General features: G+C 42.5%; 1 protein-coding gene across 1 annotated transcript in view; it reads right to left on the bottom strand.

Moving 5' to 3' along the window:
• The window catches only part of SCN11A (sodium voltage-gated channel alpha subunit 11), an 86,034-nt gene that overhangs the window by 26,663 nt on the left and 31,386 nt on the right, over window positions 1–27,985 (bottom strand). The window contains exons 12-22 of the mRNA XM_079933140.1: window positions 27,643–27,816; window positions 24,873–25,002; window positions 23,608–23,846; window positions 19,065–19,250; window positions 16,432–16,800; window positions 14,394–14,825; window positions 11,752–11,871; window positions 10,873–10,987; window positions 8,366–8,520; window positions 4,906–5,079; window positions 79–180 (exon numbers count right to left, since the gene is read on the bottom strand). Coding sequence (XP_079789266.1) covers window positions 79–180; window positions 4,906–5,079; window positions 8,366–8,520; window positions 10,873–10,987; window positions 11,752–11,871; window positions 14,394–14,825; window positions 16,432–16,800; window positions 19,065–19,250; window positions 23,608–23,846; window positions 24,873–25,002; window positions 27,643–27,816 — 2,196 coding nt within the window. The remainder of the gene's footprint in view (window positions 1–78; window positions 181–4,905; window positions 5,080–8,365; window positions 8,521–10,872; window positions 10,988–11,751; window positions 11,872–14,393; window positions 14,826–16,431; window positions 16,801–19,064; window positions 19,251–23,607; window positions 23,847–24,872; window positions 25,003–27,642; window positions 27,817–27,985) is intronic.

Raw genomic sequence — 27,985 nt, 5'->3', positions numbered from 1 at the left:
CCCAGCCCAAGAAGAGCAGTTGGCTTCTCTGCCTTTCCCTGCTAGCTGACTTTCCTCCCATCCATCTGAAGAACATACCTTCATTCCTTCAAACTGGGACAGTGCTCTCAGAGGCCTCAGCGCTCGCAGAATCCGGAAGGACTTCAAGACCTTTAAGTCGATGAGACTGGTCACAGAGACCTGGTGGGAAAAGAAGCCACAGGTAGTGCACCTGACTTGGTGCCCAGAGAACCCAGTGGGGATTAAGAGCTGTCTTTCTGAGAGGCAAACTCATTGTGCCCACAGTGGATTATCCAGACACAGAAACCAGCCAGACCCTGCTGGAAGGGGACGGCAGGTGAGAGGCTATTTTCCTCCTTGCCTGGTAAAGCTACAGCCCATATGGGTGAGAACAATGCATTTACACGATTTGCTTTTGCTTGATGAAAGACAAAGAAAAGCTGAGACACTGTTGTGAATTAAAGGAAACCAAAGAGACATGACAATGATAAGTCATGTGAGGTCCTGAGTTTGATCCTGGATTGCAGTGGGGGGAAAGGTGATGGTGTGTGGGTAGGGTGAATTAGCCATAAAGAACCTTGTGACAATTGAGAAAATTTGAAAATGGATGTGGGTTTTAGTATTGGATCATGTTAAATTCCTAACCTTGATAACTGTATTGTGACTGTGTGAGATAATATCCTTGTTCTTAGGAAATACACACTGAAATGTTGAGGGCTAATGGAGTGTGATGCCTGCAACTTAATCTCAAGCAGTTTAGGGGGAAAAAAATAGAAAAAATGATAAGGCAGATGGGCTGCAATGCTAACAATTGGTGAATCTGGGGGAAGAGTATAAGGGATTCTTTACACTACTTCTTGCAATTTTTCCATATGTTTGAAATGATACCAAAATCAAGTTATGAAGAAATAATTCTTTGTTTGCTAATATTTCCCTCCATTCAAATAGCTCCCATTTGGAGAATTAAATCCAATTTTCTCTCCTAACGTACTTCTTCCCTATGGGAGAGGACTGAGGATTGGAAAACTCCGTAAATACACTAACTTAAAACTCAACAAACCTGCTGAGCTTAAGCTGAAGGCCACTATTTGCAGATCTTCAGCCATTCTTATTGATTATGCAGACCCTTCAGAGGCTCAGCTTAGAAGGGGAGTGGCTCAGCATGACAGGAAGTGAATTATCCTGTCAATCTCATTGTAAAAGTAAAATATTTGCAAATTGAGAGAAATTGAGTGAATATGACAGAATAACCAGATTTTAAAATTTGTAACCAACTTTAAAAAATCACCACCAATTCAAAATGTGTTTATTTATAATGGTTTTTTCAAGTAGGTGTTTTTGTTCTTTTGTTTGTGACAGCATTGCCTGTTGGGAGACCTATTTAATCAGCTTTTCCACAAATACACCTACTTTGTTCCTAGCCAGAGGGAAAAGGATGGCAAAGCTTAGCAGTTCTGGCTTTACTAAATGACTGTTACCATGGGTGGGGAAGATGTTCCTAGAGGGGCATTGTACACCCTTTCGCCTGGAACTTCACCCCCAGTCTCTGTTCCACCAATTGGGAGACATTGATGAGACACACAAACATAAAAACATCCACATTCTTTCCCACTCTATGGCATTCTTCCAGGGGGGAAGTCTTCACTAGTTTTATTTTATTTCTACCTAATTTGCATTTATCACTCCACACTATGTTTTTGAGATTCCTATCATGTTGATATATATTCTCATGGTTTGCTCCTTTTAACTGTTATGAAATATTACAGCATATAAATATTCATATTTTATTAACTCATTCCCTCTTAGTGAATATATAAATTATTTCCATTTCTTTGCTACTATGAACAATAGCAAACTGGACAGACATGTGCATTTTTCCTGGGTACATACACAAAAGTTTTCCTTAAATGTATAACTAGAAGTGGTATTTCTGGGTTTGTAAATTGGGCTCATTTGTAATTTTACTTAAGAGTGCAAAACTTTCCACAAACTGTACGATAGTTAGCAGTGACTAAAAATTCCATTTTCCTAAATTTTTCTCATATTAGATATTATCCAACTTAAAAACTTTTGTCTATCTGATGAGTAAAAAGAAGTGTCTCATTTTAATATGCACTTCTGTGCTAACTGGTGATATGACTAGTGTGTATTTCTTTATACATTTATTAGCAACTTGAGCTCCTTCTCTGAATTGCCTATTTTCATCCTCCCATTCTTACACTGGGTTGTCTTTTTCTTGTTGATCTGTAGGGAGTATTTACACACTGTAGACAATAACTATCTGTTATGTATATGGCAAATACTGTCTCCAGGGTCTAGCCTGTCTTTAACTATAATTATGGTATTGTTGAACAAAAAAAAAAGTTTTACATTTTGAAATAGGTAAACTTATGTCTATATGTATGTACGTATGTATTTGTGGTTGTGTTTGCATTTTCTTACTCCACAATTATAAAGATCATTTTATATAATCTTGAGTAACAAGCAACATAAAAGGAGTATTCACATACACTCTCTCTCATTTAATCCGCACGACAATGCCCTGAATTAGGCAGTGTTGTACATCACTACCACGTTACAGATAAGGAAGCCTGAAGCTCAGAGGATCAGCAACTTGTTTCACATGGAATTGGGTCTGTATGATGCTAAGGCTGATAATAGTAATAGTGGACCACGCTTATTTTTTTTTTTTTTTTTTTTTTTTGCAGTACGCCGGCCTCTCACTGTTGTGGCCTCTCCCGTTGCGGATCGCAGGCTCTGGACGCGCAGGCTCAGCGGCCATGGCTCACGGGCCCAGCCGCTCCGCGGCATGTGGGATCTTCCCGGACCGGGCACGAACCCGTGTCCCCTGCATCGGCAAGCAGACTCTCAACCACTGCGCCACCAGGGAAGCCCCGGACCACACTTACTGAGTGCTTTCTCTGGGATTTATAGAGATATATATTTACAGGATTATTTCTTTTCTTGCTCTACTCATTTCTGTTCCATTCATTTCGTTGTCAACTTTATGTTTGTCTCATTAAATAAGTTTGTGAGCCTCCCCTCTTTTTCTGTTCTTTGTAACAATTTAAACAAAGTTGGAGTTAACTGCTCGCCTTAGTCAGTTCAGGCTGCTATAACAGAATACCATACAATAGCCTGGATGTATAAACAACAGAAATTTCTCACAGTCTGGAGGCTGGGAAGTCCAAGATTAAGATGCTGGCAGTCAGTGTCTGGTTGAGGGCCTATTTCCTGGTTCATAGACAGCCATCTTCTCCCTGTCTTCACATGGCAGAAGGAGTGAGAAAACCCTGTGGGGTCTCTTTTATAAGATCACTAATCCCATTCATGAGGGTTCAGGAATAAATGTCTTAGTCACCTCCCAAACACCAAAACACTGGAGATTAGGTTTCAACATACAAATTTGGAGCAGGGGTGGGACACAAACATTTAGTCTATAGCCACTGCTCCTTGGAAGTTTGCTAAACTTGTTTTCAAAACCACCTGGGCCTAATATCCTTTTTGGAAGTGTGGTATTCAACTACTGTTTTGATATTTAAATGGCTATTGTTAGATTTATGTTTTCAATTTTGTATCTGGTCAAATTTGGGCAATTTAGCATCTACACTCTCATTTTTACCCATATGAAAATTTATGTCAAAACTTCAAGCACTTTGCTTGAGGTTACACAGAAAGAGAGTAAACAAAGAAGATTTAGAATCAGTCTCCTAAGTTTAGGCCAGTAAACCACAGGTCCTAGATCAGAAATACCAATAATCTTTCCATTGTCTTATGCATTTTTCACTATAATCTAATAAGATAATGGGTATAGAGTGATTAGCACTCTGGAAACTCATAGGGATCGACCTGATGATCACGGGGTTGCTTGTGTTGGAGCTCCAATGGCACTGATGCTTTTCTGAAATTCCTGAACCACACGGCTTATTTGTGCCCACCAACAAAATTATGGCTCTCCAGTGTGGTGTGCTGACCACACGGCTTATGCTATGCATTTGTCATATCTACTTCCTTAAATAGCAGGGACAAAGTCTAACAAATTAGGTCATGGTAGCAAGGATATAGATAGATGTTAAAATCAAGGGCTTTGGAGTGAGGCTTACTAGGTTTGAGTCTCACCTCCATCACTTCTAGCTGGGCAACCTTGAACATGTTTCTTAGCCTCTCTATGACTTAGTTTACTCCTTTGTATCTGGGAAAAATAACAATAACTACCACACGGAAAGGCTGTGAAAACTAAAAGACAGAATGCATATGAGGCATATGGCAAAGTACTGCTTTCTCTGGTACAGAGAAAACAGTGGAAAAATGTGATCTACTGTTACTACTACTGGCCTTAGCATCATACAGACCAAAGTGTGAATTCCAATTTCACCTGAAACAAATTGCTAACCCTCTGAGCTTCAGGTTTCCTTGTCTGTAATATGGTAGGTGATATATAGGTCTGCTTAACTTGGAACATTGTTGTTCAGATTAAATGAAAAAATGTATGTGAATAATCCTCTTTGTTGCTTGACAATTAAGACGGAGACCAGTCTAATCTGCTCGCTGCTGAGCTGCTTTGAGAAGTTTTGAAAAGAAATGAAAAGTTGGAAGGAGAAGTAAAAGTAGAGAATATGCAAAGTTATCCTAGATTTACATCAGACATAAGCAGTGCTTATGGAGAGAAGTGAATGAGTACTATCATGGAAAGGGTTGAGGTGGTGAGCGTATGAGATGCAGCATATGAGGAATGGGAACGAGGAAAGGCTGGACTGCTGATGGATGAATGTGAAGAAAAATATTTTGGAGAGGCACTCATATAAGGCACACAGGAAAAGCAGCTCCCATGTGATCCCCTCCTCCACCCCTACCCACCCACCCCTCAACCCCCACCTGCATGGGACACAGAGATGGTAAACTTACAATCACAATGATGAAATCGAGCCAGCACCAGGCACTGGTGAAATACTTCCTAAATCCAAAGGCCACCCATTTCAGACCCATCTCCAAGATAAAAATGTATGTGAAAATACTGTCAGTACAATTAAGTATTTTTTGGATTTTGGGTTGTGTACCAAGGTAAATATCTTCAAATACCTGAAATGACAAAGCACATCCATAGGCCAAGCTGAACTCTTTGCTGACTGTAACTTTTATTTTTCTTCCTTATTTGAATAAACTAGTACCTCTCTTGGTGACAAGGTTTTGTACAAAAGGTATTAAGGCTGAACTTTTCCAATAGAAAAAATTCCTTGAGTAAGTAAAACCAGAAGAAGGAAAATCCTATTTCTAGATTTCTGTTGCCACTATAGTTCCCCAGGCTCTCATCACTGGCTCCTGGAATATTTTTTTAAAAAATCTAAAAAAAAAAAATCTTCACCACATTATTTCCTGGTCTTCCTAATCCTTTCAACTCTTGCCAACAATATCTTGCCAACTTTTCCAGAACCTCCCAGTGGCATACACCATCTCTCTCATCCCCCTAGTTACCTGGATGGCTCTATTTCAGTGGCTCTTTGTTGCTTATAACATCAAGTCCAAACACCTTAGCCCACACTCTGGATCCTGCCAACCCTGAGGCTCATCATCTTCCACCACAAACAGCATTATCCGTTACCCCAGTGTTCCCTACAGATGTGATCATTTTGTATGTGAACCATGATTTGCAAAAGTTTGGGAAGCAGTGGGCTAGAGCTCCCAATGTAAATTACTTTGAATATTAAATTTCATTAAGTGTGATTTATGAAAATTAGATATCCAAGCTTTTGGAGAGACGCTTTTCCATGCTACATCCAAACTTCCTTCACCTGAAGTATGTGTGCGTGTGACTCTTCAGGGCCTATATTACTAGGGTGTAAGCTGTCCTTTTGGTCTTTACATTGTTATTGAGGATGAAAGAAAAGGGAGAAGAGGTACTAAACCTGCCAAGTCATTTGGCAGGCAATGCCAAATGAAGGCAAGAAAGAAATCAGCCCTGCTGTCAGGGACTAAGGTAATCCCACAGTCCCACAACCCTAGGGAAAAAGAATAAAGAATAAAACAGTCTCACTTCCAACCCCCAAGTGGGCTTTTGACTGAAGAAGGCCCTTCATCTCCTCCTCTGCCCCACTGGCTCCTGGTCAGCATTTAAGATCTCAGCTTAGCTTATATCTTCTATAGGAAACTGTCCTTCTTCCACAGGAATAGGTTAGGTGCCATCCTACATGGCCCCATGTCACCCACTGCTTCTCTGACTGTATCACTATGGCCCTGGTCTATAATTTTCTGGACTCCATCTGTCTTCCCTACTAGCCTCCAAGCTCCTGAAGGTCAGGGATTGTCTGTTTGCCTCTTGAGGAGAGACATATCTGAGTGGTGTTGGAAGCTCATTTCCTCTCTCATTTTGAAAACTTAGCAACAAGCTGGCTCAGCAGGTCTGAGTTTGCCCAATGGAAGAGCAGGCTGATATCAGCAACTGAGCTTTGGAAGCTCCCATAATATAACTAGGCCATTTCCTAATCCAGGAAGCTCCCATTATTAAGTAGTTGCCCAAATCAGAGCTTCTCAAACTCTAATGAGCCCCAAATCACTTAGGTTCTGATTCAGCCGGCCTGGGGTGGGCCTAAGACTCTGCATTTTTAATAAGCTGCCAGGTGATATGAGGCTGCTGGTTCATATGCCACATACGGTGGTGAGGGACTAGATGTTTCTTGTCTCCATTTCTCTATAAATACGTGTAGTGAAACAGGGCCTGGGTCCCTCTCCTGGAACCCCCTGCATTGTGTGCTCAGTATCACTGCCCAGCCTACGCTTGCCTCATCTGAAGGCAGATGAGGACTAGGAGGATTGTGTGCCCTCTGCTACTTTTCTGATTATAAGTTTTCTCACACGGTGCATGGGGTGTGTGTCTGTGACCTTGTGACAACACCACTGCTTTTCTACTGACTAACACAGGGCGTGGCAGACAACAATGACCATTTGTGGAATAAATGCAAGAACGCTGTCTTTTGGAAGTGTAGACAGCTGGTGAGATGTAATCACCAGAAGATTACAGGGAACCCTACAGGGTGAGCGATAAAAATTAATGAAGGGAGTTCTCTGGGATGGTCTTAGGGAAATTTTCTTTTTTGTTTCAGGGACAATTTATATTGCAGTAAGCAGGTAAATGGGGATGTCTGTTGATCACAGGCTCTGGTGGGCCCCCATGTGTGCTCTTCTCCTTTCACCTAGAGATTACACAGGTGTAAAGCACTAACCAGGAAGGCAGGGGTGTAGGAACAAGACATGTCCTTGTCCCTCCTAGCAACTTGTGAAATGTTCTGTGACTCTAAATCCATAAGGGATAGCTCAGTACTCCATTCACTTGACATGACAAATAATAAGAGAATTTAGTTTTATATTATGGCCATTTTAAGAGGAGACACAGAACATAATGGGAGGGAGAGAGAGAAACATGTAGGTGATAAGAGAGAACACACTGTTGCCCAAGGTGAGGATATATGTGCAGAGGAGGAAAGATGGACTACAAGGTGAGAAGAGAGAGGAGAAAGGAGTTAATGACTATATGGCTAGGGAGGCTGGTGGATTTAGTTATTTCCAAACCTCACTGGAAATCACAACATACCTCAATTTAGAAGGATCTGTCATACACATAAAGTGGTATCTCTTTGTCTCTCCTCTCAAGGGATCATGAGTGGTGAAAAATACCAAGGCAACTTATATCCTAACCTGGTCCCTGTTGACTTCTCCTCCTAATGTTTTACCTTTTAGAAAGCAGCACTATGGTCTTCAGAAAAAAAGAGAATAGGAGCATTGCCGTCTAGAGGAGGAAACGTGTAGGATACAGTGAAAATGTCTAGAAATCCTCCATGAATGATGGACAGACTTGGAGTCAAGGGCAAGACTCCAATAGCCACTTTAAAGTGCCTATTTGGGGACTTCCCTGATGGTCCAATGGTTAAGACTACACACTTCCATTGCAGGGGGCACGGGTTCAATCCCTGGTAGGGGAACTAAGTTCCCGCATGCTGTGTGGTGCAGCCAATATATAAAGAAAGGAAAGAAAGAAAAGGAAGGAAGGAAGGAAGGAAGGGAGGGAGGGAGGGAGGGAGGAAGGAAGGAAGGAAGGAAGGAAGGAAGGAAAGAAAGAAAGAAAGAAAAAAGAAAAAGTGCCAATTTGGGTCATCCTTCCCACAGGTAAAGCATCTTCGGCTTGGGGATTTCCCAGTTGTAGCATTCCTCCAGAACTTGTTGTGCAAAACCCTGTCCCCTAAGGGGATACAACAGCAGAGATCCCACTTCTTCTTGGTCTCCCCACATTCACAGCCCAGTGAGGGGCCAAGTCAGAATGAAGCCACCCAGCTGCCTTGATCCCCAATGTCCCCAACAAGACATGATAATTTACCAGTGCCCCACTGCTCAGCAGAATCACAAAGATAATAAAGCTCTCAAACCAGCTGTGTTTCACTATTTGGTAGCAGGTTTTCCGCAGGTTCCACCAAATGATCCAGGGGAACTTCCTCTTGTCCATAGTACAGCATGGAGAGCAGCAATCCAGGCCTGCAAGGAATTAGCATCACTATCATTAGTGTCTATAATACATGTGCATTAATAGCCCAACTCTTCACCCCTCCTTGGACACACCATGTGAGTGGAGTCTTTTTCCAACCCCTTGAATCTGGGCTCAACCATGTGACAACATTTGGCCAACAGAGCAGAACAGGAGTCATAATGTGCCAGTTCTGACTCAGTGAGAAATTCAACAAAGATATAGAACTATAGGAAATATAAAAAAGAACCAATCAGAACTGAAGAATAACTAAAATGAAAAATGCACTGGAGGGAATTAACAGATTAGAGGATGCAGAAGAATGAAATCAGTGATCTGGAAGACAGGGTAGTGGAAATCACCCAATCAGAACAGCAAAAAGAAGAATTTTTTTAAATGTGAAGAGTTTAAGGGATCCCTGAGACAACATCAAGCATACTAACATTAGCATTATAGGGGCCTCAGAAGGAGAAAAAGGACAAAAGACTTATTTGAAGAAATAATGGCTGAAAACTTCCCTAATCTGGGGAAGGAAACAGACATCCAAGTTTGGAGATTGGGAGCACAGAGGTTCCCAAACAAGATGAACCCAAAGAGATCCATGCCAAGATACATTATAATTAAAATGTCAAAAAATTAAAGATAAAGAGAGACTCTTAAAAGCAGCAAGAGAAAAAGAACTAGCTTTACACAAGAGAACCTCCATAAGACTGTCAGATGATTTTTCAGCAGAAACTTTACAGAGCAAAGGGAATGGCACAATAGATTCAAATTTTTGACATTTTAATTATAATGTGTCTTGGTGTGGATTGCATTATTATTGTATTATTCAATTCTTTCCTACATTTTCTAAGTCTTCGTTGAAGTTCTTACTGGAATGAAGTTCATTTTCCTCCCTAGTTTGGTCAGAATTCTTATGATCATCTCTTTGAATTCTTTATTAGGTAAATTACTTACCTCTGTTTCTTTAGGGTTTTTCCTGGGGTTTTATTTTGCTGTTTCATTTGGAATACATTTCTCTATCTCCTCATTATGACTTTCAGTTTTTGTTTCTATGAACTAGGTTAAACAGCTACCTATCTTGGTCTCGAAGGAGTGGACTTGTGTGTGAGTATCCCGTGTAGATGGCTTGCACCTGGCAGCTTTAGCAGGGTAACTGGGGCTGGAGCTTGCCAGGGGCAATCTCTGGGGAGCACTCCTCCTAAGTCCACCCAGGCTGGACAGCTGGGGTTAGAGAGGGCTTGGGCTGGAGTCAGTCCCTGGGGAGTGCTGAGGCCAAAGCTGTCTTGGTGGGGTGGCTAGAGCTGGAGTGAGTGAGGGCTAGGGGGAGTTCTAGGGGTAACACAAACAAAGGTGCTCTCTGGTGCCTCTGACCCCACAGAGGGCTCCAGTACTTCCCTGCTCATTTTGGAGAAGCTCTAGGGTTAGTACATGGATTTCCTTCCAGTATAGTCTAGATGCCCTTTAAACTGCTGTTTTCTTGCTGCATCCCAAGGTAGGTGAGTCTGTGCTCTGGCCCCGTAGCCATATTCCTTCCTACTGTAGGTCACTAAGTTGGGGTGGCATTCCCATGGATACCATGTCTCCGTCTTTCCTACCTGTTTCTATGTGGTCTTTCTATGTGCAGTAGCTGTTCAATCAACCCTCAGGTCTTTTTCAGGAGGAACTGCTCTATAAGTAGGTGTAGAGTTGGTGTGTCCATGGAAGAAGGTGAGCTCAGGGACTTCCTACGCCACTATCTTGGACCCTTGCTCCCAGAGAAAAATCTTGAGAGATGAGCTGAGGGCCTGGCAAGGGCTGTAGTCAGCCCCAGACTTATGGTCAAGTTCTCTTGGTCTATGACCTCTAGTACATCCTGACAATTGATGTACTGGGAACTCTACCAAGTGGCAAAAATACCGGCCCAGTGGGCTTTCTGGGAAAGTTTTCTAGATTTTCTGCCCTGGTACTTGGGCTGTACAAGTTGACCCCACCTAAATCAAGAATTTCCTGAGGGCTTCCCTGGTGGCGCAGTGGTTGAGAGTCCGCCTGCCGATGCAGGGGACACAGGTTCGTGCCCCGGTCCGGGAAGATCCCACATGCCGCGGAGTGTCTAGGCCCGTGAGCCATGGCCGCTGAGCCTGTGCGTCCGGAGCCTGTGCTCCGCAACGAGAGAGGTCACAACAGTGAGAGGCCCGCATACCGCAAAAAAAAAAAAAAAAAAAGAATTTCATGAAATGGTCCCAAGAATCCAGGGAAGACTCTTCACTTTTGTCTCCAGTAGAAGCAGAAAGAAGGCATCTATCAAAACCATAGATCTTCAAAAAATAACAGAATCCCACCCAAATATTCCATGAACTGAATGTAGGAATACTGCCACTTACCTTTGGGCAAACATCTCTCTGGTTCCTTTTTGGGAACCATTTCAAGTACCCGCCTAAAGGGATCCTGTGGACCAGTGGTGCTACATTCTGAGAGCACACTCGTAGCATCAGACTTCTGTACATCAGAACAAAGAAAGGGGGAATCACTTTCCAACACCCTCTGTCACCATGGTTAATACCTAATACCTTATTTTATGACTTTTTATGCATGAAATTAGCTAGGCAAAGGTATGAGGGGTGTCTAGAAAGTATACCTCTTGTTGCGTTCTTTCCTAAATGTTCTGACCAGCCCTGACTTCAGGAAAGAATTCTCTAACTGCTCTCCCTTGGTTGATGAAAGATAAGGCACATGAAGACACAGTGCCTCAACCTTTTCCTCCCTCTAAATCTTCTTACCTGATCTGCTGACTAACCCCAAATATGGAAGCCAGGTGATGAGAAGGATGCTACTTTACTGAGACTGAAACTGTCAGCTACCTCAACTCCCAGAATTATAGGCCTAGAACAGTGTTTCTCGTTGATTTTACCCTCCAGTAGACATTTTGGCAATGTCATTGATTTTACCCTTTAGGAGACAGTTTGTCAATGTCTAAAGACATTTTTTATTTTTACAATGGGGGGATGCTATGGGCATCTAGTGGGTAGAGGCCAGAGTACTGCTGAACACCCTATAATACACAGAATAGTCCACATAACACAGAATTATCCTGTCCCAAATGTCACAGTGGAGAGGTTGAGAAACCCTGGCCTAGACCTTTGCTTAAGATCTAATTCTGGCAGTTTGCCTTGTACTAATCTTGATATTTTTCCACAGTGGCTATGTTGGAGAAGGTGTATGGATGAGCCATGTTTCTTCTGGGAACACCCTGGGAAAATTACCTTTCGGGGATTCTGTACCGACAGATAAAGATCACCTTCAGAGAATATGTCCATTTCCACACTCTGAGCTCCTGGACTGGTGGGCTCCTTGGTCTTCTGATGGAGTTCACTGGCCTGACACTGAGAAACCCCGAGTAGAATTAATATTCCTCCTGGACATCTCACTTGAGATGAAACAAGTTTGAATTCTATTTGGTTTTCTGTCTGTCATGAAAATTATTACATTATTAACATTTTTCGCTTTACTTTTGAAAACTGATCCTGGAAAAAGTCAACATAAAATAATTCTGGAACACTACTATAGGAAACAGATAACAAAACTTACTCATAAGTAATATAATCAAAACAATATGGTTTGGATACAAAATTCACCAAATAATTAAGAGGTGAAACTTACTGTAGCCTTTCAATTCAATGGCAAAATAATAAATTGTTTAATAAATGGTACTGGCATAATTAGTTATCCCTGAAAAAATATTACAATGTCAGAATACAGTAAAAATTAAAATCCATAATCATTTGATATTCTGATATAAAAACAGATGTATAAAAATATTAGAAGAATAACTAGGAAAATAATATTTTACTCTGTTGGGTACAGAGGGTTGGCTTAGCAAAATAGGTAACTGAAAGACATAAAGAAAATATGAAAATATATCACAACATAAAAATAAAAACTAAATTTTGTCTTATGACCTGCAGCTAAATCCAAGAAGGATATATGCAAAGTCACACCTTAAGTAAAGGTTTCATCCTAAAATCTATGTGAGGGTTCCTGTGAATCTGACACTGTAAGGTCATGATTTAAGAACACTTTTCCCCTTTGAACATATACACACAATAAACAGGTACACATTATCTATGGACCAGACACAGAACAAAAATATAAAGTAATAACAATTTAAAGCATGTAGCAGGTAATGGTGAATAAAAGTGCCCCGTGTGAGGAAAGAAACCACAGTTATGTCCAAAGCTTGAAACTATGGGCTGGGTTGAAGTTCTTGCACTTAAGAGAGAAAGTCAAAAGAAGCTGTGGTTTTGTGACCACCTAGAGGGGTGGGATAGGGAGGGTGGGAGAGAGGGAGACGCAAGAGGGAAGAGATACGGGGATATATGTATATGTATAGCTGATTCACTTTGTTATAAAGCAGAAACTAACACACCATTGTAAAGTAATTATACTCCAATAAAGATGTTAAAAATAAATAAACAAATAAAAGAAGCTGTGGCCAAGGCTTGGGATTACAATTATACAAAGCTGCAAACCTAGAGAGGAAGGAGGAAGCACAGCCTCAGAAACAAGACCTGGGCAATGGGAGCCACTGGTTCAGTGACTGGATCTGCAAAATGCCTAGTATCACTATTAGACAAGAATCCCAAGTTGGCAATACAAGACTTAGTTCTGAAATGGATCCTCTAGGAGGGTCGATTAAAGATACCACAGAACTTAGACTGCAAAGAGAGGGACAGATCGTCCCACAAAGATGAGCTTTCAAATTCACACTCCAAAATGTATGAGGAGACAAACATAAAACCAGTAGCCCTCAAAAATTAGCTACAGGGAGGTGAATTTACTTGAGAAAAAAGTGAAATTAGTATAGTAATCTGAAAGCATCATGAAAATTAACAAGTTTAGAATTTAATTTAAAAAAGATATACAGAATTTCGCTTCCTGGATAGTAAAGTAAGAAGCTCTGCAGACATGCTCCACAGGAAAATTAACATAAGTGGTGGAAAGTATTCGTAAAAAATCATTTAAGTTTCTGGAAATTGTCCTAAGGGCATACAGCAAATGAAGAAATATTTACTAAAAAAACTACACATTTCAGTAATAACAGCAGGAGTCTATGTCACTTGAGCCATGATCTGCTCTCTTCCTTCCCACCCCCAGCTCAGTGTGTCAGAAGCTCCACTCTAGGCAGATGTGACCAAGAAGATGGGGCTCCCTTTACCCTCAGCTCCCAATCAAGAGATATGTATCTCACCAGAAGGTGCAGGTTACCAACTTTTCTCATCTCCTCCAACTCTGAGTTGAAGCGGCTAAATTTCTGGTGAATGTGGCCAAGAAGTTGGATTTCCTTTTTCAATTCAGTTTCTACTCATAGGACAGAGACTCTATTCCAGGTTCAAAAGCTTGAGAATACCAGGGTGCTGATCACCCTTACTCTAGCTAGTTTGCAGGGCAGAGGTTCCATGAAGGAAGAGGGAGGCTGAGAGATGAGAGACTACTACTGCCCCTCCGAGTACCAGGGGTAGTGGCTATGGCTAAGTGATCCTTCCCAGGGTGGTAGGCAATACGTAAGAAACAAAATCTCTTTTTGTGCTATTCATTTCACCTTCCACACTCCCTTTCTCACCTTTCAGCCAATTCAAACTCTATACTTCTTTTAGGGCTCAACCAAAGGCACTTGATTCCCCTGTTGCCCCAGCCCACTCTGATCGTGTTCCCCTCTGAACTCCTCTGACACCGCCCACCTGTGCCACATGTGCAGGACCATGATCAGAACCAGCCCCGGATGTGCAGCTGCCACATTTTATACCCTTATCATCTCTGCATAGTGCTCAGAACAGGGCAGGCCACCAGTGCCCTATGGCAACTCTAGCTTTGTACAACCTCTAAGTCTACGTGTGAACCTTCATACCTGTTTTCCAGCCTCAGGTTGTGTGATAGGCTGTGCCTTATCTTCACCAGGGGATTCAGCATCATCTTCTTCCTCTGCTAGTGGGGCCAACCAAGTCCGATCATGCCCGACACTCAAGGTCTTTGGTGCGGAAGTCAGTACACCAAACTCCTCCCAGGTCTCTGGGCCCTTTCTCATCTCTGTGACCAGGGGAATGACACCTTTGCTCTCTGCCTCAGGGCCTTCTGTCACCTCTTCTTCCTTTGGTAAATGTTGTCTCCTGCACCACTTGGTACAAAAATGCTCAAGAGTGCATATGACAAAACAAAAAGCCCGGCAGAACCGGTCCAAGGCTAACTGGACTTTGGTTTTCCTGACCTCTCCTTCCAAGTGTCCATCTCTCTCCTCATTGCTGAAGGAATTGAGCAGCAAGGCAATGAAGAGGTTGAGTACCTGGGAAGGGGCAAAGGGAGGGGGGACATAAGGAGAATGAAAAATTTAGCAAAGGAAAGAATATAGTAGGTTTCCACAACAACTTTTCCCCAAGACCCAAAACAAAATCAAATGAGAGTTCTATGTCCTTCTGCCTCCCAAGAAAGTTCATCTGTAAAATAAATAAAAGGAGAGAAGATTGAGGAAGTAATAGGGACATCAAGATAAGACCAAAGAAAAACTGAAGTTAAAGGGTGCAGACAGACATATCCAGTCTGTCTGCGTGTAAGCAGCACATATTGTAGAACCTGGCCAGGGTAAGGCTGAATGGCGAAACCATGTGGCAAAATCAAAAGTGGATATTCCTTGGGGATCAGCCAGAATCATGAGGTTGGACTTTCTCTGGAATTGCCCACAGGGATATGGGTCTGATGTCTAAGACTGCTGTGCTAGGAGGTCCTCTCCTGTCTGCACAATTTGAGAGATGGTATACTTGTGCAGGCTTTTTTTAATCTCTTTTGTTTGTGGCTCTCGCCAGCTCAAACATATACAGCTCTCTGGGAGAAGTGTCTTGTGGGTGTTAACGGGTCTAGTCACTCTTCCTCAGCTTCACCAGGAGAATTCCCAGGTCCGAATCTTTGCTCAAGCTCTCCTCTATTTGCTAAGTCCTCTTTGCATCTTAAGTGCCCTTCTCAAGTACTGTGTCTCCCACAAAGCCTTTCTTAGTGCTCCCTTCCTACTCCCTTGGGTGATACCCTGCCCTTCTGATCTTTCGTATCTCTTACTGTCTATCAACATCACTTATTAGGTATTTAGGAGAGTTAATTTTATTTCTATGTGGATTGCTAATTATATTTGCATGATAGCCCCAACTCAGTTCTGAAGAACTTATGCTCAGGTATCCCTGTTTGTCTCCTGTCTCTTCATACCCTCACTGGTGTACACCTAATTAGCCTCTCCATAAATAGCCATGTTTCCAGCTGCAAGTAACAGACTCAGGGCAGCTTACACAGTAAGAAAATGTCACATGACAAGATATTTGAAACGTTTTAAACAGGGGACCAATTATGACCCGACAATAGGTTTGTTCCACCTTCCCTCTATCTTCCTCAGTGCTTACTTTGTCTTAGTTTAGTTCTTCTCATGGTTGTATAATGTTTGCAGTTCTACCAAGAGTCACGGTCATAAAAGGTCCAGAGGAAGAAAAAGGACTACTTTTTTTTCCTCATCCCTCCTTCCTCCTCCTCCTCCTCTTCCTTCTCCTCCTCCTTCTTCTTTTAAACAACAAGAAACCTTCCTCAGTGGACATCTCTTTACATCTATTGAACAAATTAAGTCAAAAACTCCTACCTCGGCCAATCAATGGCGATCTGAATAACCACCTGGAGTAGGATAGACATTGGGACATTTTTATGAGCACTACGTGACAAGGTTTTCTTTCATGCTTACCGTACTGTCTTCAAACAAAATTCAAATGCAGATTTTAAAATATTATATAACATTACATTTATAATACTATACTTAGAGTAACAATTTTCACTAGTGAAGTGTTATAAAAGAAGTCAATGCATTTGTTTAGTCCATGTATTTAATACAATGACAACAACAACAAAACTAAGACACTCACCACGAGTTTTCCTATCACCATGATCAACAGAAACACAATAATGCACAGTGCTTGGTTAGCTTCTTGCATACATTCCCACATGTTTTCGATCCATTCCCCACAGAGGATGCGGAATACCACCAGAAAGGAGTGGTAGAAATCCCCCATGTGCCAGCGTCGTAAACATGGGACTGCAGGGTCATGGGACTTTGAATTACTCTTTATGCAATTGAATTTAGAGCCAAAAAGCTGCATGCCAACTACTGAGAAAATAAAGACCACAATGGCCAAGACCACAGTCAGGTTTCCAAGGGCTCCAACGGAATGGCCAATTATCTTAAGCAGTGTGTTTAAAGTTGGCCAGGATTTGGCTAACTTGAAGACCCTCAGCTGTAAAAACAGACAATAAACAAAAATGGAAGAAAAGCCAGTTAAGAACAAATTCCATCTGCTCAGCTATAATTTAAATGACATGTTCCCAAACCACAGCATTTATAACTTTCAGATCCATCCTAAACATGGTCACCAACTCCATGTCCCAAGCTAATATTCACCTGTATCTACTTTTTGTTTTAAAAATGGAATATTTTGGTCTAAGATTTTAAATGATAAAGACTTTGGGATCATGATGGTGGAATTGAGCATACATGTTTATTAAATATAATGAATGTATTGGAACCGTACATAATGTACCAAGGGTCAAAAACTTTGGCCCCAGGGCCAAATCCATCCCATTGCCTGCTTTTATATGGCCTGAGAGGTAAGAATGTTTTTTACATCTTTAAATGGTTGGAAATAATTTTTTTAAATATTTCATTACACATGAAAATTGCATGAAGTTCAAATTTCCATGTCCATAAATAAAGTTTTATTGGAACACAGCCACACACATGCGTTCTCTACTGTCTACAGCTACTTTTGTACTACGATAGCAAAGCTGAGTGGTTTCGACAGAGACCATATGGCCTGTAAGGCTGAAAATATTTACCGTCTGGCCTTTTACAGATAAAGTTTGCTAACTCCTGTATTATACATTTGAGGTCACAAGTTTGAATCTAAACTTCATAAGGATGACAAGAGTAACATGATGTTTTGTACCTAGGAGAGAAAAGGCAATCAGCCAGTCAAGACACACTCTCTTTTTCCACGAGAAATTTTCTCCATGGAAACTTACAGACCTTATAGGAGACAATAACCTTAGAAAAAACACAGCAACTAGTTTCATAGATTATTTCTTATATTAACTTTCAATGTAAACCAGTGGTTTCACTCCAAAGTACAATCCTGTTAAGTATCAACTATTTGGGGGGTGGGGAGATACTGCAGGTCAGTAAGACTTATATCACAAGAGAAGGACCACAACTGTCTACTTAGAGGGGAGCTGAGGGCATCTCAGGGAGAAACTGTGGTTCTGTTCTTATCCACAGGCAATGCCACAGAGCTCCTTGCCTCATAGCATGGCTGTAATAAGCCTAAACAATGGTAAAGCAAATGTAATTTTGCTCACCCAAGCACCAATAAAACTTTAGGGAGCAGCCTAATAATGCCTGACTTTAAGCAGTGTGATTTCTAACATATGCCAAGTATAAAATGTATGCTTAAGTAACTGAATCAAATGTCTTATTCTACAGGCTTAGAAATCCTATCCATGCCAAAAAAAAAAGTAAATCTCTGAAAGGGGACAAGAGGTCACCTTTTGTGGTTTCCCTATTACCCTCCCACATGTGATTTCTCTGTGATTTCTGTCCATACCTCTTGTGGGGTCTGTCACACTCCACTTTACCTCATGGTCATTTCTGGGCCTGTCTTGTATCTTCCCTAGACTGCAAACTCCTTGTAGGCAGTGTTTTCCTCACCTTTGAACCTTCCCTCATGTACATATCAGGTGCTCGGCAAAGGTTGCCAGGATGCCTCCAATGGTTCGTGGATAGAGGGCAAAGACTACAGAAAAGGAATGTGGTACTGGCAGCAATGAGGAGGGACCCTGTGAGATAACACCTGCAGGCAGCACCCGACCCCCGTCCTGGGCTCTGTAGTCTACACCCACTTGGTGAGCCCAGCTGTGAGGATGCCTGGCTCAGAGCTCTGTGGGGGAAGAGATCATTGGAGGGGTTCTACACAAAGCAAGGAGCAGAGTCCTGATACCAGAAGACACAATTTTGCATCTGGTTGCCTGAAGGATCATCTTGTGGAGGGAGAGGGAGGAAAGTAGGGGTTCACCTGAGAGAAGACGCCTTGGGACTCACAAAGGTATTAAAGGCCTGGGTGGGAGGAGGAGTGCAGTTTTGGTTCTCAGGTTAAGGTAAGATGGTAAAGTTTAATCCAAACTAGCTACTGAACTCACTCAAGACTCTTCAATCCTGTCAGATAAGTTATTCAGTATAGGACTTCCCTGGTGGAGCAGTGGATAAGACTCTGCGCTCCCAATGCAGGGGGCCCAGGTTCGATCCCTGGTCAGGGAACTAGATCCCACATACATGCCACAACTAAGAGTTCAAATGCCACAACTAAGGAGCCTGCCTGCTGCAACTAAGGAGCCCGCCTGCCACAACTAAGACCCGGTGCAACCAAATAAATAAATAAAGAGCTGGTTAAATTGGATTATCATCCTGACAGCCCCTTAAAAAAAAAAAGAAGGAAAGAAAGTGCCTTACCACTCTTAAGGAACGAAGTGACATACAACTTTGTTTTCCTGGACACATACTATTTATTATCACCTCTGCAAAACTCAGAAGAGCAACAATGCTGTCAAAAATGTTCCAGCCTCCATGAAAGTAGTGGTAGGGATCCAGCGCAATGATTTTTAGGCACATTTCAGCCATGAAAATGCCAGTGAAAACCTACAGTGAGACAAAGAAAAATGAGAAAAGGAAGCTACCTCTTCTTGGAGATACACTTTTAAGAATGGTCCAAGGGAATTACAGAGGTTACAAAGAAATAAAATGTATTCTCATGCTTGATACAATATGCCCTGCAATCCACACACAAAAAAAATGTTTACCACTGTAGTATGAACCTCACTCTACCTTTGCCCCTCTCTCTGCCCTCCTCCATGGCCTCCACTCCAGTGTCACCAAGCTAAGAGACATCAGGATGGAGAATAAATATTATTTTCCATTCTGTTAAAAAATAAAGCAAAATTGACTTCTTGGTAGATGGCAGAGTAATAGGAAGTGTCAAGCAATTCCTCCTCTGAATTCTCTTTAAGATACTAATAACTCTGAAGTGGGGGGGGGGTACACAACAGCTCTGAAAACTAAAGATAAATATCGTTCATAAACCAGAATGCAGGAGGAGTTCACCTAACCATTCAATCTCAACACCTTGATCAGAAAAAAAAAAAAAAATTAAAAGGGCCCAGAGCAGAGAACTGAAAAATACTACCAGGCACAGAAAAATGTCTTTGAGCAACCTGATATAGAGGATAAACCCTAGATTGGTTATGGTTGAAAGGAAGATTAGCGAGTCAGAATATAATCCTAAAGACTCACTAGAATGCAGGGTGCATCATTCCAGAACAAAATATCAAAGAATTAAAAGGAGGGGCAAGAGCTTAAAAAGCACTAAACTATGTCTTTTCCGAGGGGAAAGTAATTCTCTGTCTTTAACAATTAGATAATACAGGCTTAAGAAATTTGCAAAATGTAGCATAGTAGCCAAATTCAAAACTAAATCTATCTTCTATTCTTTGCAGAAGATAAAGCAAAGCATTCCTTCATAGCAAATAGCACTTTCTCTATCACACATACACACATACACACACACACACACACACACACACACACACATTAAATAGAAATGAGAAAAACAATAGTATGAAAATAATAGGGTAATATGAAAAGGGTTAAAGTCTTTTAAAATGTCCTTTTTTTTTGTTGTTATTGTTGTTTTGTTTTGTTTTGTTTTTTGTGGTTCGCGGGCCTCTCACTGTTGTGGCCTCTCCCATTGCGGAGCACAGGCTCTGGACGCGCAGGCTCAGTGGCCATGGCTCATGGGCCCAGCCACTCTGCGGCATGTGGGATCTTCCCGGACCGGGGCACGAACCCGTGTCCCCTGCATCGGCAGGCGGACTCTCAACCACTGCACCACCAGGGAAGCCCCCAGGGAAGCCCCTAAAATGTCCGTCTTAACAGGGGTCCCCAACCTCCAGGCCACAGACCAGTAATGGTCTGTGGCCTGTTAGGAACCAGGCAGGAGGTGAGCGGCAGGCGAGCGAGCGAAGCTTCATCTACTGCTCCCCATCGCTCGCACTACCACCTGAACCATCTCTCCGCTCCACAGTCCGTGGAAAAACTGTCTTCCACGAAACCGGTCCCTGGTGCCAAAATGGTTGGGGACTGCTGGGGCTTCCCTGGTGGCACAGTGGTTGAGAATCTGCCTGCTAATGCAGGGAACACGGGTTCGAGCCCTGGTCTGGGAGGATCCCACATGCAGCGGAGCAACGAGGCCCGTGAGCCACAACTACTGAGCCTGCACGTCTGGAGCCTGTGCTCCGCAACAAGAGAGGCCGCGATAGTGAGAGGCCCGTGCACTGCGATGAAGAGTGGCCCCCGCTTGCCACAACTAGAGAAAGCCCTCGCACAGAAACGAAGACCCAACACAGCAAAAATAAATTAATTAATTAATAAACTCCTATCTCCAACATCTTAAAAAAAAAAAAAAAAAGGTTGGGGACCACTGTGTTATAAGACTCTCCTCTTTAGTTCTGGAAACAGCAAAAACAACCCCTAAATGATTAAATTTCCTTATTAAAAAGTAACACGTGATCTATTTTTATAAATAATTCAATGACTTACTATTTATAAAATACATCCCTAAAATAAAATGACACAAGTTAAAATAAAAGGATAGGCATAAATAAACACAGAATAGGCAAATAAAAAGAAATCAAGGGTGGCAAAGAAAAATCAAAGCTTATACCTATCTTCTCCCTTTAAACCTTGCTGCCTATTCCTGCCCAGTGCCATAATCAGCGCCTAAAAGCAGGCAGTGTTGCGCATGCCAGTTACTGTGCTGGACTGATCTCCATCCCCTTTTGACCCACTCTTCCTCCTCCTGTCTCCTTCAGGCTTTAGGTGTCTGAGCCCAACAGCGTCCCTAGATGCTTTGGGACCATTGGTTTTGCAATCCAATTCAATTGCTAGTTATGACTTCTTGGGAGCTCAATGTACTCGCTTGATTCAAGCAATTCTGAAGCCTAGAGAGTCCATTTCTAAGTCTAGTCCACAGAACTCCACAGGCCAGCTTAATCCTGGTCCATCCATCAGACAGGAGAGGTCTGAATGTGTTCTTTCAAGCTCAGGGCTCCAAGGCCTCCCTGCACCACCAACACGAGGGCACAAGAGGAGAGGTGGCTGCCCCTTTTTTTGCATGTCTAGGGAATGGGGCACATGGAACAGATGCACAGGCTACATAATCAGCTCTGCATGTTCCTCTTCAATTTTCAGGATCCAGGGTCCAGCTGCTGCCTGTGTTCTCAGACACCAACAATGTCCCTGTGTTCCTTTTGCCTCTGGAGAGAGTGAAGAAGAATGTCACTTAATTTGCCAGCTTCCAACTGTAAAATGCAACTTCACCTCAGCATCCAGGATACCTGGTCAGTGGGAAATGTGAGAGGCGGGCTTTGGCTATTTCCCACAGTTGGACCAGCAGATGAAGTGATGGACAGACCACCTTTGCAATTGGGAAGCTCTGTCCAGGGGGATGACTCTGGGTTCTTTGAGTATTCTCTGGAATTTATCCAATAACTCCATCTACCAGAAGATGCTGAAAGATGGGTCCTGCTAACTCTGTCGAGGTAGGGACTGTGGCCCTGAGGGCACAGCATTCTGCCTCCAAGTGAAACTAAACCCTCAGGCCATTCTGGGACACCTCAACAGGAGAGAGCTAAACACCCTGGCCTGGAGCCCAGAAGATGCCAGCCTGTTAGAAGGTATTGTGTGTGTTAGCTTTATTGTGCAACATGGAATCTAATCTGACCTATGCACACCCACAGGGCACTTCTTCCCAAAGGCGGTATGGGAAAAAGAACTTAAATGCAGACTGTCTGTAAGGAGATCCACCCTGCTCTTATACTGCAGTTCCCTACTCTTCCTGCATGGGATGTGGAACCAAGGGTAACAGGCACCTGTCTACAGTTCTGCACCATCCTAAACCTGATGCATGGAAGCATCTCTGTGGACCAACTCCTGATTCAATACGTACTGTGGGTTCTTGTCAAAGTAAAAAAAAAAAAAGGAAAATTTAAAAATACCTACCTACATACATACTGCCTGGAAATACTCTGCAATGCTAAAAATGATCATCTTTGCTACTAAGACCATAGGAAATGAGTTTCTTCTTTGTATTTCCCTTCTTTGTATTGTTACTTATTTTTAAAATTAAAAAAAACATACATTGCTTTTTAAATTAGAAAAATAACATAAAACTGTAAGAAGAAAAGGCTAGACATTCTGGTAAGATTTTTAGCTAATTAACTCATTAGCAAATTACAGTAGAACATTCACTAGGTACTTACTTATTATTTCTGATATTTGGGAAACTAATTTTCCCTTGGGCCTTCTGCAGGAGCTATTAATTAAAGTGAACAGTTCTTGAAAAATCTGCTCCCCTATCTTAATGTTCCCAATTTAACTGAGAGTAGCTTCATCCAATAACAAACACACTGAAGCAAGCTCAAGTCTGGAACCCCACACCCACCCCACCCCACAAGCCTCTCACACCTACTCCTGGGAAAGAACCTCCTACAGCTTCCATGCTCTGACTCACCTTTCCAGGGAAAATAACACTTAGTAATGGCAGTCACACTGTTTTGTGACAAATGATGTCATCAATATCACTGGGGACCATGGTACTCATCACCATGGATCTCTGGATATGGTTAATGTTTTCTTGATTATCCAAAATAGTTGACTGTTTAAGATGTCTCCTTGCTTCTGTCTTACCACTGAATGACCCTTTAGTCATCCATTAGATGACTAAAGAAACACCTCAACGTACTAGAGGGCGAACAGGGGCCCATGGAAAATTACTAAAATGGGTAAAAATAAAATCCTAACTGTCATCTTTTCCCTCTACTCCACCTAAGAGGACCAAAGACCTACGTTAGGTTAGGCCACTCACAAAATGTTTAGACTTTGAAAGAGTTATAATTCAAAGTTTGAAATATGTTTTATATTTTAAAAAGCCTAGAGTTACCAAATTCCCTGTGTATAACATGTTCTCAAAACTCTGGTCCATTTGGTAATGCTCCATGGCCAAGAAGAGAGTGTTGATTATGATGCAGATGGTGATGGCCAGCTCAGTAAAGGGGTCAGTCATCATGGTTCTCAGGGCCTTCTTAATGCACAGCCACCGGGGGCTACAGTCCCACACGAGGTATTTGGATGCCAGGTTTTCCCCACATGGGAGGCAAGGTTCCTGTGATTTTTCTTGTTCTGGAGAAGGAGAATTGAAAGAGCACTTGAGGAGTTAGGTCTGAGCCAGTCTGGCTGTTCTTTGCCTGGGTGCATTCCTTCCTCCCTCTTCCCTAGCATCTCCTGTGCTACAACATGATCAGTCAAGAAGGGTACTGACGCATAGCTAGGAAGGTTTCCCACACTCAACTTCCATGTGGTATAGTCAAGTACTTCAAGTCTTTATACTTATATTGAGAATCTGGGAGCAGGGCCACACTGTGGGAGATACAGATGGGGAAGTCAACACTGACTGGCTATGAACCCATGAGAGAGAAAGACACAAGCCCAAGTTATGTTCACTCAAGGAAGACCATGGTGACGGCTGTACCAGAGCACAGGAAGCTACCAGGGCTCAGGGGAAGGGGAGATATTCAGTCAGGGGCATCTATAAGCACTGAAACAAAAGGCATGCTATCAGTTGGTTGAATTCAGGCCAGAAGGCAGCTGCACCCTGATTTCCACACAATTTCAAGGCCTCATGAGATGATGCAATAGGCTCAAAAGTGCTAAGAACCCATTTGATCCCATTCTTGCTGGGACTTGAGTCCTGCCCTTGAACACGAACCCCTCAGTTTGGTCCCTGTTGCCTCCTGTTAATCAGGTCCATCAGATGGTTCCAGCCTGCATACGCAAGTCTTCTTCTATTATTCATGTCAGATCCCTATTCTAACTTCAATGACAACTGTAACCTCCTGGAAACTTCTATGTCTTCTCTTCTTTGGCTGGCTATCATTGTCACTGAAACTTCCTGTGACTGCCTGGCCTGAATGAGAAGTCCCGTTGGTGCGCTTGGTCCCACCACTACCCAAGTGGCAGCTCAGGGTGGGCCCAAAAGGAAGGCCTGCTTCTTCCAAGCCATTTTGCTCACATGCTCCAAAGTAGCATGGGGAGTCACTCTGCAGGAAGTACAGTGGGTTGCAAAGGGCTTCTGGGGGGCTGGAGAGAGGGAGAAGGGAAGGGCATCCTTGAAGTTAGGCTCCCCCTTGGTCTTGGAACAGAACTTACCGTGCATGGTGATGGTGAGGATGCTCACAGCGCTCAGTGCTCTCTGCCTTTGGAAGGTGTCTCTGTGCTCATCACAGTGCTCCACTGACAGATTCTGGGACAGTCGTTTGGTTTGTTCAAGTAGGTGTGGCTATAAGAGAAGGCATGGTGGACTGTCTAAGGGAAGGGGCGACCTCTCCTCAAAACTTGACAAACTGTTTCAATGCCACATGCAGCGAAGATGCTCAACTCACTTCAACTTCATGGCATGCCAAAGGTGCAGTTTTCTTAATTCACATTTAATAGATAAGAGAAATATGGTTTGAACATTCATATTTCTTATGTATGCCCATTTCTAGAGTCTAGAGTTGTACCTATAGAAACATTTCTTTCGCTGTGTTTTATTCATTGTCAACAAAGAGCAAAAAATATTTTACAAAAACGAATGTGCAATGGTTCAGGGTATGAAAACAATAAAAAGTGCGATTTAGAAACAATGTTTGCGAGGGGCAGAAGTGGTGTATAAATTTAGAAAGGTGGATTGAGGCCACATAGTGAAGTGCCTTGAGTGGCTGCTTAAATAGATTTTGAAATAGTCAGTAACTAAAAAGAACAGTCAAAATAAATATCACAAAATCCATATACTAAACTTCAAGCACTCAGGCTATGTCTAAGAGCTTATTGATTCTCACCTTATCTACAACTCTAAAGTATCTAGGGATTAAAGGACATAAACCTTCAGCTAGCCAGAAAACTCAGGTATCCGTAATTACTTATTCCCCCAAAGTTCTGACCAACCATGGCCCCAGAGGGAACTATCCATTTCTGAAAAGCTATTCTAAAGGGAGCCTGTAGTCTTTCTATAGCTATTTCCTATTCTAGCTAAAGGGAAAAGACACTTTATGTTAGGTGTCTGGGTCTTTGTCTATTGCTTTGTGAAATGAGGAAAAACTTGCAAAATATTAAAAAATATATGCAGTCTCTTGAATATGCTGTGATCTGACAGCAAAGAAGCCTCTAAATCATGAGATCTTGCCCTGTCACTCCATCAGAGAACTGCTCAGAGCAGCGGGTGAGGTCCGTGCATCTACTTCTACAAAGGCCCTTGACCTCCCTTTCCCCACCCCGGGCTCAAGCACACACACCCACCTCCTGCCTGCTTCATCCTCCCCCTACCTCAGTAAAGAGGCTCTAGCCATTATTCCCTGGCCTGTATCACCAACATCTTCCTCTCTTTTGACTTCTCTTCTCCAGAATTAAAACATGTTCAAACATCCCCCACCTTAAATGATAAGAATAAGCTTTCTTTTTCTACAGTACATCCTCCCATAGCTTCTTTTCTGCATATCCTGCTGCCTACTCAATAGCCTGACTTGAATGCCCCATAGGCACCTCAAAATTGGCACATGCAAAACTTAGCTTGCTATCTTCCTCGCCCCCAGAACATGCTCTTTGCCCATCTCAGTAGATTACCCACCAACAAGTCGGCTACCCAAGCCATAAACCCCACCCTCTACATCTAGTCAATTGCCAAATCTTTTCCTCTGCAGATCACTGTAACCTGTTCATCTCTCTTTATCCTCACTGCCCTAACCATAGTTTAAGCCATTGTCACCTCTTACTTGGATCACTGCAACAACTTCTTAATTGGTTGTCTCCAGTCTCGCACTCCTCCAATCCCCTCTCTTCAATGCATCCAGGATTTCCACAATGTAAATCTAGTCATATCACTCTTCTGCTTAAAACCTTTCCATATTGCTTACCACTTGCTCTCAGTGTAAAGAATGAACTCCTTAGCTTGGCTTCAAGGCTTTTTATTATGGTCCATATCTTACCACTAAAGCCTCTTGCCACCCCCCCAACCTCATCTCACACACACACACGCATGCGCACACACACTTGCACATTTTCTACTGGGTCATGTTCTGCTCTCCTTTGTTTCCAGGCCTATGTGTGTGCTGTTCTCTCTATGTGTAGTGCTTCATTCTTCCTTTTACCCGGTTAATTCATCCTTTCAGCTTACACACTGCTTCCTCTGGGAACTCTTTTCTGATCCACTGCTCTTTTCCCAGCCCCCACCAAGTCTGGGGTTGGTTGTCTGAAGCAGACACTATTGTTGGCCCCATCCATATGTTCTCAGGCTTCCTTTGGCAACCCAAACACTTTTGCCCTAACACATAGCACGTCAGAAATACAGAAAAATTATTGTTTCCTGACCACAGAAGTCTTGAACCAATGATGGACGAAAGCTGATGTATAAATACTCTAGTGCCCTCACTCCAGGGAGATTAAACTGGCTTAATAATGCACACTAATTGGCCACCTTCTCTTCCATGTATCACTTCTCCCCTCCCCTCTTAGTGCTTCCTGAGATCACTTCCCAAATAATCTACTTGCACTCTAATGTCTCAGGGTTTGCCTTGCAGGGAACAAACATTGCCCCTAAGACGATGCTCCTGCTCTGCTCTCCCTCAGTGATCATCATGTCGGTCATCACACTGAACAGTAACTGCCTCTTTGTCAGTGTGCCGTCATCATTACTTGCCTGTGTTATATATCCCACGTATCCCCAGTGCCTACCCCAGTGCCAAATAAACACTGTCAACATTTTAAATAGACATCTGTAAATAAATGGATAATTGAATAGACACATGGATGCAGGGAAGTATGTGCAAATGGATGAATGGATAAATGATTGAGTGAATGAATGAGTCCTTTCGATTATATTGACAACTTGACCTGTCCCCCTGAAGAGTGCCAAAGTATCATCAATCCCTTGGCCCAAACTTGCCTTTTTTGAAGAATCTTCATCAGAATCTAATCCTGGAACCTGGTCTTTCCCAGACTTTCTCAAAAAGAAGGATTTTCTTTTCTTATTACCAAATAGCTTTCTCTTCTTCAGGGAAAAAGATGATGCTTCAAGGCAATTAAGTGAACTTCTGTCAATACCCATGGCAACCAGAGCCTTAGAGAGTGAAAAAAAGCAATTAATGAACAGATCACACTCCCCACAGAACACTGTAAATGACTTCGACCTCAGTAAGCATTCTCTCCTCTCTTCTGGTAGCACTGGACCATTTTGATTGCTCATTGCCCAACTGTAATATGCTAGCTTTGTCATTGTTTATGTGGGA

This window comes from Stenella coeruleoalba (assembly GCF_951394435.1).
Source record: "Stenella coeruleoalba genome assembly, chromosome: 10".
NCBI classification, from domain to species: domain Eukaryota; kingdom Metazoa; phylum Chordata; class Mammalia; order Artiodactyla; family Delphinidae; genus Stenella; species Stenella coeruleoalba.
This window is presented reverse-complemented; position numbering and strand designations above follow the sequence as displayed.